Here is an 11,506-nt window from a genome sequence, read left to right on the forward strand (position 1 = left end):
AAAAGGAAAAAGGTAGGAGGAGAAAATGTAGAAGGGGGCGTGAGTCCTTCTTCCTGCGGCCTGGCCATCGCCTCTTCCCACCTCTCCTCATCTTTGCAGGGTGCACGAACTTCAGTCCCTGAGTGAAATGCTGAAGGTGGAGGCCCATGACTCTGAGATTCTGTGCCTGGAGTATTCTAAGCCAGACACAGGTCAGGAGAATGCCCGGAATGGCACAGGGCTCTTGCAGTCCTGCCGATGCCACTTATATTTGTCCTGGCTCTTGGATGTGGGGTCGGTAATCTTTGGATCATTGGTGTCTTTGCTGGTTTAGAGGAGGACAGTTCTGTCCTTGCTCTGTGGTTCACATGGCTTGGGGATATGGGGCTCAGTTCCCTTGGGGCTCTTTGCCAGGCCCAGATAAGGGCTGTTCAGGGCACTCATGGGCTGATGGAGTTCTTCCATCCCCAGGTCTGAAACTGCTAGCATCGGCGAGCCGGGACCGGCTGATCCACGTGCTGGATGCTGGGCGGGAGTACAGCCTACAGCAGACACTGGACGAACACTCATCCTCCATCACTGCTGTCAAGTTTGCAGGTGCAGGCAGGGTGAATGAGACACATCCTGCCACACTCACCCCTGCTGCCATCTGCCTCCCATCTCCCTGAGAAGGGTCTGCCAGTCGTTGGGGAGTGCTGGACAGCAGCTGGGAGGCCTGGAACTGGTTGGGAAGATAGGTGGAACAGAGACTCTCACTGCAGGGACTTGAGCCAACCAGGTTGGACTGAGGATAGGGAGAAAGGAAAACCTGAGTTTCCAGGTTTAATTTAGTTGGTTTTCCCTGGCATGTAGAGTAGCTTGATGGGGGAATCTCACGGAGGGAAGGTGGGAGACAGGCTGCTCCCATGTGTGAGAACAGTGGGAACAGCTGGGCCTCCCTCCTTCATAGCCAGCGATGGGCAAGTTCGCATGATCAGCTGTGGAGCAGACAAGAGCATCTACTTCCGCACTGCGCAGAAGGTGAGGGCACTGGGCTTTCCTGAGAGGGGCGGGGCAGGGCAGGGTCTGCCATTCCCTGCCTAAGGTTACAAGAGGTGAAGGGAGGCACAAGTAGGGCTCTTGGGGCCTGGTGAGGCATTTGGGTGTGGGCCTGCCCACGTGCTCCACCCCTGCAGTCTGGAGATGGAGTGCAGTTCACACGGACACACCACGTGGTGCGGAAGACGACCCTCTATGACATGGATGTGGAGCCCAGCTGGAAGTACACGGCCATCGGCTGCCAGGACCGAAATATTCGGTGGGCGTCCCCTCCTCAGCCTCTCTGCCCACGTTCCTTCATCGCCCTAGGGGGTCAGCTCTGTGCAGCTAAGTTCCCACATCTGTCGTTCTGTACAGGACTTTGTACCCCCTTGAGCCTACAATACTTTGCCTCACCCAAGAGGTGGTAGCCCGTTTGCTGCTGGTGGTAGCTCCCAGAGAGAGTAGACTGGGAGCGAAAGCTGGCATTTCCATCCCCCAGGCGTGTTCCACCTTCACCGCCTCCTCACGTGAAAGAGACTGTGTTTCTTACAGGATATTTAACATCAGCAGCGGGAAGCAGAAGAAGCTGTTTAAAGGGTCACAGGGTGAGGACGGCACACTCATCAAGGTAAGGACCCAGGAGGGGGCACCGGATAGGGGATCGGGGACAGAGTGGAGCTGGATGGGAGGGACTGGTACATCCCGTGTCCTCCAGCTGCACACCCTGCTCCTCAGGTGCAGACAGACCCCTCAGGGATCTACATTGCCACCAGCTGTTCCGACAAGAATCTCTCCATTTTTGACTTCTCCTCAGGCGAGTGTGTGGCCACCATGTTTGGCCACTCAGGTGAGTGTAGTCTTGAATACCTGAGTAGAAGCTGACACCTGCATAAACCTGAGTGAGTTCTACCCCTGAAACTTCACTCTTCTGTTAGTTTCTTGGGACCCACAGAGCTACCTACCCCTACCCTGCAGCCAACCCCTGTGTCCACTGTTGGGACGGAGAGGACTTGGTTGGGAATTTAAGGTGGCTTATAGGCTGTATTCTTTGTTCTTCACAGAGATTGTCACTGGCATGAAATTTAGTAATGATTGCAAACATCTCATCTCTGTGTCTGGGGACAGGTGAGCAGAAGCCAGCTTCCCTGAGAGGCAGATTCTTACTCTGCCACAGCACCCTGCCCTCCCCTCTCTTCATTTTAGTGATGTCTCTGGGAAGTGGGGGTAACAGGAATACCTCTTGGCTGTGCCTGACCTGAAGTGGAGGGTGGCTCTGGTCTCCTTGCCAACCATGGATAAGGGGAACGAATGGCGCTGCCCCCTTCAGAGTTCTGCCCACCCCTGCTTCAGCCAACTGTGTGGCTTTACCCCAGCTGCATATTTGTGTGGCGCCTGAGCTCTGAGATGACCATCAGCATGAGGCAGCGTCTGGCCGAGCTGCGCCAGCGTCAGCGGGGTGGCAAACAGCAAGGACCATCCTCTCCCCAAAGGGCTTCTGGACCCAGCCGGTGAGAACAGAATGTGGGCAAGTGATGGGTGGGTGTGCAGATGGTTTGCTGGGAGCTTACCGCACTTCCTCCATGCTCTGGGCCTGCCGTTCACAACTCTGTCTCCCAAGACCTTACCTCTCACACAAGGATCCATGATGTCAGCCTCTTCCCCCTGTTGAGTCTTCTCTCTCCCCACTGAATCTCGTCTTCCCCGCCGTTGAGTCTCCTCTTCCTTCTTCCCCCATTAAGCCTCCTCTCCCCGTGTTGAGTCTCCTATCCCCATGCCCTTCCTTGTCTCGGACTCAGGCACCAGGCCCCATTGATGCTGTCTCCTGGACCTGCTCTCTCATCAGACAGTGACAAGGAGGGAGAAGATGAGGGGACTGAAGAAGAACTTCCAGCACTGCCTGTCCTTGCCAAGAATACCAAGAAAGCACTGGGTCCGTGGCAGTTGGGTGTGGGGGCAGATAGTCCCTAGTTGGTATAATGGCTAGATATGGTTTTTCTGGGACTGTGGGGTGAGAGCAGTGTGAGCTGAGGAAACTGAGGCATCATTGTGGCCACGCAGGGTATGGGTTGATGGGGCCAGGGCTCCAGGGGTGGGTGGGCAGGAGACACTTGCCCTGACTGCCTGTTTCTGTCTAGCCTCGGTCCCCAGCCCTGCCTTGCCCCGAAGCCTGTCCCACTGGGAGATGAGTCGGGTGAGTCGCCATTGTTAAAATGTTCTTCCAAGGTTAGAGGAGGCAAAGGAAGGTGTAAGAACAGGGCTTTCTGGGCCTAGTAGGGTATTGGGGCATGGGGTCTGCCCACATGCTGCACTCCTATATCCAAGGAAGGCCTTGTCAGGGAAGTTGAAGCGGCTGGGCCAGTCCTGGGTACGGGGTGAAGAAAGCCCAGGTATTTCCTTCTTGTGAACCAGATGAAGTGGATGGAACACAGAGTTAGTCAGCACTGGGGAGGTGTGGCACTTATTCAGCTGCCTGGTGCCTGGAAGTAAATGTCATCAGAGAACAGCTCAAGGTGGAGAGGACAAAGGGCCGCTAAGCCAGATAGAACTAAGGTGCAGGAAGTCAAGGATCCAAAGAGCAGAGATCTGGAGAAACAGTAGTTCTAAAACCCCGGTTAGGAGGTAAGCAGAGGACTTCCAGAATAGTTAGAGGGAAAGGCCATGAGGGGACCCATAACTGAGTGACGGCTCTGGGGTGGCCAGAGGGGGATCAAGGTTCAGAGCAAGTCCCCAGGCACCAGTACCTTCCGTTGTCAGCAACAGTTTCACAGAGTGATGATGCTGTGGTGTCTCTGGAGCATCCTGACCGTCCAGGGGTCTCAGGCCTGGGCTATAGGTTTGTCCTCGGTGCTGTGAAGGGACTTTGGGGCCCCCAGCCATTGGAGTGATTAGGGTAGAGAGGCAAAAGTGAGGTAGAGAGGCAAAAGGAGTGGTTGGGGTAGACAGGCAGAAGTGGCCTTTGCCCTGGGCTGGGTTTCTTGGAGGACTCTTGGTCGTAAGTGGTTGCTGGTGGGGCCGTCCTCAGAGCAGGAGACTGAGAGACCTCTGAGGCGTCCATGATACCAGGTGACGGCTGAGACTAGAGGTTCATGTGCCCGAGGATGTGGAGTGCAGCCAAGAGCATGAACTCTGGAGCCAGACTAACCTGCAGGCCACTTCCTGTCTGTGGGATGCGGCCTGGTCACTTAAGCCCCCTGCGCTTCAGTCTCCTCATCTGTAAAACAAGGATTATACTAGTGCCTGTTTCAAAAGGTTGCTGTGAGGATGAAGTAAGCTAATATGTGTAGTGTGCCAGGCACATAGTAGGGGATATGTGGATATTTGTTGATCTTACTGTGTGGTGGTTGTTGTTACTCCTCCCCCACACCCTACCTCCCACCAGGCACAGGAGTCCATGGGGTTCCTGGACCCAGCTCCTGCAGCCAACCCAGGACCCAGAAGAAGGGGGCGCTGGGCTCAGCCAGGTGTGGAGCTGAGCGTTCGATCCATGCTGGACCTACGGCAGCTGGAAACGCTGGCTCCAAGCCCACGGGGCCCTAGCCAGGACGCGCTGGCCATCATGTCATCTGGTCCCAGGAAGCATGGGCAGCAGGCCCTTGAGACATCACTCGCTAGCCAGGTGAGCCCGCTTTCTCCCAGCTCTCTAGAGAGCTCCAGGGGACCTTAGGCAGCCTTTGCCACCAGCTGGGACCTGAGCACTGGTCCAGCTATGCTTGCTCTGCCCCTGTGGCACGTGGGTAACGTGAACTGCAAAGCCAGGATGAGGCTGGCTGGGCTGTATGGTTTGGTCATCAGGGTAGGCAGGGGAGGGGTTGGGGCAGAGAGGCAAAAGTGGCCTTTGTCCTAGGCTGGGTTTCTTGGAGGACTCTTGGTATTAAGTGGTAGCTGGAGGTTGGCGGCCCAGGGTGCTAATATAGTTCATCCAGAAGCTCACGTCAGCAGCTGGAGCCCAGCCTGTCTTCTTGGTGTCTGTCCTTCAGCTTCCCCTAGAATTAGTGCACAGCACATCTTTACTCACCTCCACCTCTTCTCCAAGGGGAGGGTTGGCCCCCAGGATACTCAGGGCTTACCCACTAGCTACCACTGCCTCATCGGTCACCTCTTCTCACGCCAGCTGCTCTGGTAACGTCCCTTTGCCCGTTCCCAGAATGAAAAGTTCCCTCGGCCTCAGGCTTCCCAACCCTGTTCCTGTCCCCATATTATCCGATTATTGTCACAAGAGGAAGGGGTCTTTGCCCAAGATCTAGAACCTGCACCCGTTGAAGATGGTATTGTCTACCCAGAGCCGAGTGACAGCCCCACCATGGATACCAGGTAAGGATCCTGCCCTGGCCAGACCTCGTGGGCTGTGCAGCACCCCCATCTTCCCCTCCCTGTGAGTGTTCTTTAGTTGAGGGAGGGTTGGCCCCCAGGATACTCAGGGCTTTCCTTTTAGTTCACCACTGCCTCATCCCTCACCCTGGTCACAGGCAGGAGTCCAGCAGGGCTGCTGCCCACCTCTGCTCACTGCCTTTTCTTATCCCTGCTGGAATCCTGGCAGTGAGTTCCAGGTGCAGGCTCCAGCCCGGGGAACTCTGGGAAGAGTGTACCCAGGCAGCAGGAGCTCAGAAAAGCACAGCCCTGACAGTGCCTGCTCTGTGGATTACAGCAGCAGCTGCCTTTCCAGCCCCGAGCACCCCACTGAAGGTGAGGCTGCAGCCTGGAGGGAGGGGTCATGGTGGGTGGGGCCTGGAGGTGGGTGGGGAGGCTCTGGCAACAGATGGGTACAGTGCAATGCCTCTCTCCCCTCCCCACACCCAGACTCTGAGAGCACGGAGCCCCTCAGTGTGGATGGCATCTCTTCAGACCTTGAAGAGCCAGCTGAGGGTGATGAAGAAGAGGAGGAAGAGGAGGGAGGCATGGGCCCCTATGGGCTGCAGGAGGGCAGCCCCCGGACTCCAGACCAGGAGCAGTTTCTGAAACAGCACTTTGAGACTCTGGCCAATGGAGCTGCTCCAGGTGTGATCAGAGAGCCAGCATTTAGTGCCTGCAATTTGCCCTTCTCCCCTCCTTGCCTACCTGAGAGGAGGGTCCCAGGGTATAGGCAGTGGCTGGGGGTCTCAGGGAGGCAAAATCTGGGTCAAGGGCTTGATTTCTGCCCCAATTCATGATTTCTGTGACCCTGGTAGGGGCCCCAGTGCAGGTGCCAGAGAGGTCAGAGTCTCGGAGCATCTCCTCACGATACCTGTTGCAAGTACAGACCCGCCCACTCAGGTACAGCGGCCCCTCCCCCCAGCAGCAGCTCCAGCTCTCCTGGCCTCCCAGGGCTGCTGCCCTCTCCTCCAGTGTTCTCTCTCTCCATGCCTGGGGTGTTTAGCACTCCCAGTTTTGGGCTAACTGGCCTTTTCCCAGCCCTGTCTGGCTTTGTGCTTGTCCTTCTCTCCTCATGCCCTGGTGCTGTGAGTTTCTCGCCATTTTGGCAGGGAGGAGCATTGAGCCTTCTCTGGGCCTTCTTTCACATTTCCTCCCTATAGGGAACCATCCCCGTCCTCCTCAAGCCTGGCACTGATGTCGAGACCAGCCCAGGTGCCACAGGCATCTGGTGAGCAGCCGAGAGGCAATGGTGCCAGTCCCCCTGGAGCACCCCCAGAGGTAGAACTGTCCTCGGGCAACCCCAGCCCCCAGCAGGCAGCCTCTGTGCTGTTGCCACGATGCCGTCTCAGCTCTGACAGCAGCTGGGCTCCCAAGAGACTGGCCACAGCCAGCCCCTTATCTGGACTCCAGAAGGCCCAGTCTGTGCACAGTCTGGTGCCACAGGGTGAGGAGCCTGCTGGGCTCAGTGCTGGGGTGTAGGGTGTGTGGAACACATGTACATGCTGGAGGAGGGAGGGCCTAGTGTGGCCCTGATGTGTCACTGTGCTGGCCACTGGGTGTCCCTTAATGGGCATGTGGAGGGGAACAGCAGCTCTTTGGGATTGGGCGTTGGCATCTGGGATGCCTTCCTCGCCATCTGACCTGCGTATACCTCTGTCTCCTTTGCAGAAAGAGATGAGGCCGGTCTGCAGGCCCCTTCACCAGGCCCACTGCTTTCTCGGGAGATGGAAGCTCAGGATGGTCTGGGCTCCCTGCCCCTAGCTGATGTCCCTCCGTCTCGGCCTCACTCCTATCAGAACCCCACCACCAGTTCCATGGCCAAGATATCCCGCAGTATCTCTGTTGGGGAGAACCTGGGCCTGGTGGCTGAACCTCAAGCTCCTGCTCCCATCCGAGTCTCACCACTCAGCAAGCTGGCCCTGCCCAGCCGGGCTCACCTGGTCCTGGACATCCCCAAACCACTGCCTGACCGTCCTACCCTGGCTGCATTCTCTCCTGTCACCAAAGGCCGGACCCCTGGCGAGGCAGAAAAGCCTGGCTTCCCATTGGGCCTCGGAAAAACTCACAGTACAACTGAGAGACGGGCCTGTTTGGGGGAGGGTACCACTCCCAAGCCTAGGACAGAGTGCCAGGCTCATCCTGGGCCCAGCAGCCCCTGTGCCCAGCAACTGCCAGTCAGCAGCCTCCTCCGAGGCCCTGAAAACTTGCTGCCCCCACCCCCTGAGAAGACTCCCAACCCCATGGAATGCACCAAGTCAGGGGCAGCCCTGAGCCAGGACTCAGGTGTGCACAGCTCCCCAGCTCTCATCTCCTGCCCCATCCTCTCCCGTCTCTGTTGGCCGCTCTCTGGCTCCATCTCATTTCTGTGGGTTCAGCTTCTGGTGTTTCTCGGCCTGTCTGCTCCTGTCTCAGGTCCATAAGTCACACCCCTGATGGTGAGACCTCCGGCTAACCTTCACGATTTCCTTGTGAACCACTTGCCCATTCAGTGGCTTCTGAACTTGGGGCTGGCCCTCTCCTCTGGACCTTGTTTGTGTGGTGTTGGGGAGGCCGTTGGAAGAGAAGGCAAGAGGAAGGGACTGAGGGCAAGTTGGGGGTGCAATGCTGAGGGCTAGGTCTCTCCTGCTCTGAGTGTCTTGGATGCGGAGGCCTGAAAGGGCTGCGTGTTGGGTCTTACTGAGCCGTATCCGTCTCTTTCAGAGCCAGCGGTGAGCCTGGAGCAGTGTGAGCAGCTGGTGGCAGAGCTCCGCGGTAGCGTGCGCCAGGCCGTGCGGCTCTACCACTCGGTGGGTGTTAGGTGCCCCCTGGCAGGAGGGTGAGCACATCAGTAGTGCTGGGTGTTTCGGATAGCCATGTCCAGAACGGCATACTAAGGCTGTTATGCTGACAGGGTGGAACACTCAGGAACATCTTGGGCAGCATAGGTGAGGGGATTAGAGGCCAGGCTAGCCTCTTGAACCAGGCACCTGCGGTCATTTCTGGTGAAGAGCTGGAGACTTCCCTCAGGAGGTGAGGCCTGGAGAGACCACATCTCCTAGTTGGCTCAGGACAATCCCAGTTTATGTCGTCCCAGTGTAATTATTAATGGCATCCTTTTTCATATCCACGATTTGGCACCCTTAGACATAGGGGACAATCCAAGAAGGCCCATACTTTGAAAGAGAAAGCAGATTCTGCCCGAGTTGTCGTAAGGAGTTGTTTATAAGATATAGACGGTTCTGCAATCCGTTGGGATCCACTTTGGGGGTCACCCCCAGAGTCTGCCGCATCCCATGTCCCCTGGCCATACACGCTGATCTTGGCAGGTAGGATTCCCAGCTAGTCCCTTCCTCTGAGGCAGGCTGGACCCAGGTGGGGCCTCTCCCTTTTATATGTCTGTTGACAGGCTCCTCCACCTCACTTCTGGGGGTCCTGTTTCAGGTGGCTGGCTGCAAGATGCCCTCAGCAGAGCACAGTCGGATTGCCCAGCTCCTCAGAGACACCTTCTCTTCAGTGCGACAGGAGCTGGAAGCCCTGGCTGGGGCAGTGCCGTCCAGCCCAGGCGGCAGCCCTGGGGCTGTGGGAGCCGAGCAGACACAGGCCCTGCTGGAGCAATACTCAGAACTGTTGCTTCGAGCCGTGGAACGGCGCATGGAACGCAAACTCTGAGTTCCGGAAGCCTGTCCCAAGTGAATGAATGCCCCAGCGATTCCAAACTGCAGCCCCTCTGCCACTCACCAAAACCCACGGGGCTGCTTGGATTGGAAAGCAGGGAGCAGTGTTCAGAGGCAAAGCAGCCTTCCCAGCCGCTCCTCATAGGGCGCCTGTATTTATTAATTTATTTCCCTGACTGTTGCCTCACTTCCTTGGAACTCCTGCCTCCACAGCCCCTCCAGTGGCAGGGACAGGTCTTGGGTCTTTGTCATCTTGGTGCTGTGAGAGGTAGGAGGGCAGCTTGCCTCATCTAGGAATCTGGGAAGGGCTGGCCCTTTCTTAGAAGCCATTTGAAATTACTGCAGGGATCAGCTCCCTGGGGTGGAGCATACACAGGGTACTCTGGGGTCGAGGTGAGGTGATGTGGTATTCAGGGCCCTTCAGCCAACTGTGGGCCTTCACTTCTACCTCCACTTCCCCTCTCACACCAGCTGCACTCCCCTGGCTGCCAGAGCAGGGTGGTTTTCCCCAATACCTGGCAGCTCAGAAAGGCAGAGCCGTCAGGCCCTCCAGGGTGTCCCCAGCCATCAGGAGACTTGAATTGGTATTAGGACCTGAGCCCCCACATTCCACTCCTATTCTCCCTCCAAGAGGGGCCCAGCATTGTCTTTCCCTGTGACCCCTTTCTCTCCTGGCCAGAACTTGAGCCAACTGTGGGATGTTGCTGCAGGACAGTAAGCCCTCACCTGGGCAAACATGAAGCTCTGGCCTCCTTTCCTCAGGCCCTTGTTCTTACCTATTCTCCAGCCCTGGACCCCAGCCAGCTGCTGGAGCCCAGAGGCCACCTTCTTGCATCCTGAGTGATGCTCAGTCAGAGGCCTGTGTTGGAATGTCCCTCGTTTACAGGGCGCTGGCCCACCTCCTGAGGACCTCGGCCACAGATGAGATCACACACATGCATGCGCACACACGTATACACACACACATACACACACACGCCTACCTGCACAGCACGCAGTTGGGTGTTGGTTGCTAGAGTATCCGGCTGGCTGCTGTGTGCCTGGTTTCCTCACATCCTGCCTCAGCTTCACCACCCTGACTTACGTGGAACACATATCAGGGAGCAGAAAAGGGGTGCAGCACACTAAGTGAACCCAGATTCTGGATTCTTGGTGTCCACCGCCTAGCTGATAGGAGATGGCCCATAGGACACCTGGTTTAGGTAGAAAGAGCCTCCTCAAAAGCAGTGCTGGGCACCCACGGTGTGTGCTGGATGCTGTGAGAGGAGGGAGGTGCCAGGGCCAAAGGAGACACTAGAAAAGTGGTAGATGGGACAGATAAGTGGCAGAGGTGAGGGGATAGGTTACAATGTAAAAGGGCAGTAATTAGGTGTGAGGGGAAGGAGATAGGGGAGCGTAGGAGGTAGAGTGGGACCAAGTTGTGAGGCAGTTGAAGAATTGAGGAATGGTGTCTGTGGGCCTTGCTGCTCCCCTCTGCTCCAGGTAAGTCAGAGCAGCTTTACCACAGCTTCAGGCCACTAGAGCCCCTTCACCCGCTCTGCTGTGCCGTAGGCAGAAGCTTATAAAGAAATTGGTTCCGGACCAGGCGTGGTGGCTGACGCCTGTAATCCCAGCACTGTGGGAGGCCGAGGCCGCCAGATCACAAGGTCAGGTGATAGAGACCAGCCTGGCCAACATGGTGAAACCCTGTCTCTAGTGAAAATGCAAAAGTTAGCCGGGCCTGTTGGCATGCGCCTGTAATCCCAGCTACTTGGGTGGCTGAGGCAGGAGAATCACTTGAACCCTGGAGGTGGAGGTTGCAGTGAGCCGAGATCGCGCCATTGTACTCCAGCCTGGGTGACAGAGAGACGCCATCTCAAAAAAAAAAAAAAACGGGTTCCGAAGGGTGCCCAGCTCCGGGACATCAGCCTGAGTGCGCTTGGGCTGCTCCAAACCTGGCCATTCCCCTACTCCTCTAGCACCGCCGCCCGCATGGCCCTGGAACTCCCGCTGCGCCCCGACCTCCCACACCAGCCGCGCCCACCGCAGGTGGGACTCAGGTTCGCCCTCTGGGCCAGGTCCTTCACGAGGAGGGAGCTACCCTCCGCCTCCGCCTGAGGTTTGTGAGAACGTGGCCGCCCTTTTCCCGCCCTCTGCCCCATGTGGGTGAGGGGCGTCGTGGCCCGGCCGGCGCCCCGTCCCCTTCTGCATGTCTGAGGCCACCGGCAACCGCCGCCCAACTCCAGATTCGCCCCCGCCCAGTTTTGAAAGCCCCTTATTTATAACTTTTCTACTTTGTGCAGGTCGCGGCGCTTCCCGCCTCCTCTTCGGCTGCACGGGGCGGGGGGCTGTTTTTAACGTGCCCGTTTGTACTGATGTATGAACTTGTCAATAAACACAATTGTTTGTTAATCCTGGGATGCCGGCCAGTGGGTGGAGCAGGCGGAAGCGGGGGCCGCTGCTCGCTCCACCGCTTCGGTGGCGGAACCGGGTGTGCTCCCAGGGCAGGACGGGGCGGGGTGCTG

The 11,506-nt window shown here is 57.4% G+C and overlaps 1 protein-coding gene across 6 annotated transcripts in view; it reads left to right on the forward strand.

Moving 5' to 3' along the window:
* MAPKBP1 (mitogen-activated protein kinase binding protein 1) overlaps positions 1 to 11,393 on the forward strand; it is a 55,687-nt gene extending 44,294 nt beyond the window's left edge. For 3 of the 6 annotated variants that reach the window (XM_033190498.1, XM_033190500.1, XM_033190503.1), the window contains 19 exons: positions 100 to 191; positions 451 to 576; positions 929 to 999; positions 1,155 to 1,276; positions 1,552 to 1,627; positions 1,735 to 1,846; positions 2,061 to 2,124; positions 2,373 to 2,507; positions 2,796 to 2,929; positions 3,135 to 3,190; positions 4,379 to 4,615; positions 5,144 to 5,310; positions 5,525 to 5,682; positions 5,797 to 5,994; positions 6,165 to 6,249; positions 6,510 to 6,793; positions 7,018 to 7,632; positions 8,050 to 8,135; positions 8,770 to 11,393. In XM_033190498.1, coding sequence (XP_033046389.1) covers positions 100 to 191; positions 451 to 576; positions 929 to 999; positions 1,155 to 1,276; positions 1,552 to 1,627; positions 1,735 to 1,846; positions 2,061 to 2,124; positions 2,373 to 2,507; positions 2,796 to 2,929; positions 3,135 to 3,190; positions 4,379 to 4,615; positions 5,144 to 5,310; positions 5,525 to 5,682; positions 5,797 to 5,994; positions 6,165 to 6,249; positions 6,510 to 6,793; positions 7,018 to 7,632; positions 8,050 to 8,135; positions 8,770 to 8,997 — 3,046 coding nt within the window. In that variant the 3' untranslated portion in view covers positions 8,998 to 11,393. The remainder of the gene's footprint in view (positions 1 to 99; positions 192 to 450; positions 577 to 928; positions 1,000 to 1,154; positions 1,277 to 1,551; positions 1,628 to 1,734; positions 1,847 to 2,060; positions 2,125 to 2,372; positions 2,508 to 2,795; positions 2,930 to 3,134; positions 3,191 to 4,378; positions 4,616 to 5,143; positions 5,311 to 5,524; positions 5,683 to 5,796; positions 5,995 to 6,164; positions 6,250 to 6,509; positions 6,794 to 7,017; positions 7,633 to 8,049; positions 8,136 to 8,769) is intronic. The other 3 variants (XM_033190499.1, XM_033190501.1, XM_033190502.1) reach the window with 2 other exon arrangements.
* The last annotated feature ends 113 nt before the right edge of the window (positions 11,394 to 11,506 follow it).

This window comes from Trachypithecus francoisi, unplaced genomic scaffold, assembly GCF_009764315.1.
Source record: "Trachypithecus francoisi isolate TF-2019V2 unplaced genomic scaffold, Tfra_2.0 Lachesis_group3, whole genome shotgun sequence".
Classification (NCBI taxonomy): Eukaryota; Metazoa; Chordata; class Mammalia; order Primates; family Cercopithecidae; genus Trachypithecus; species Trachypithecus francoisi.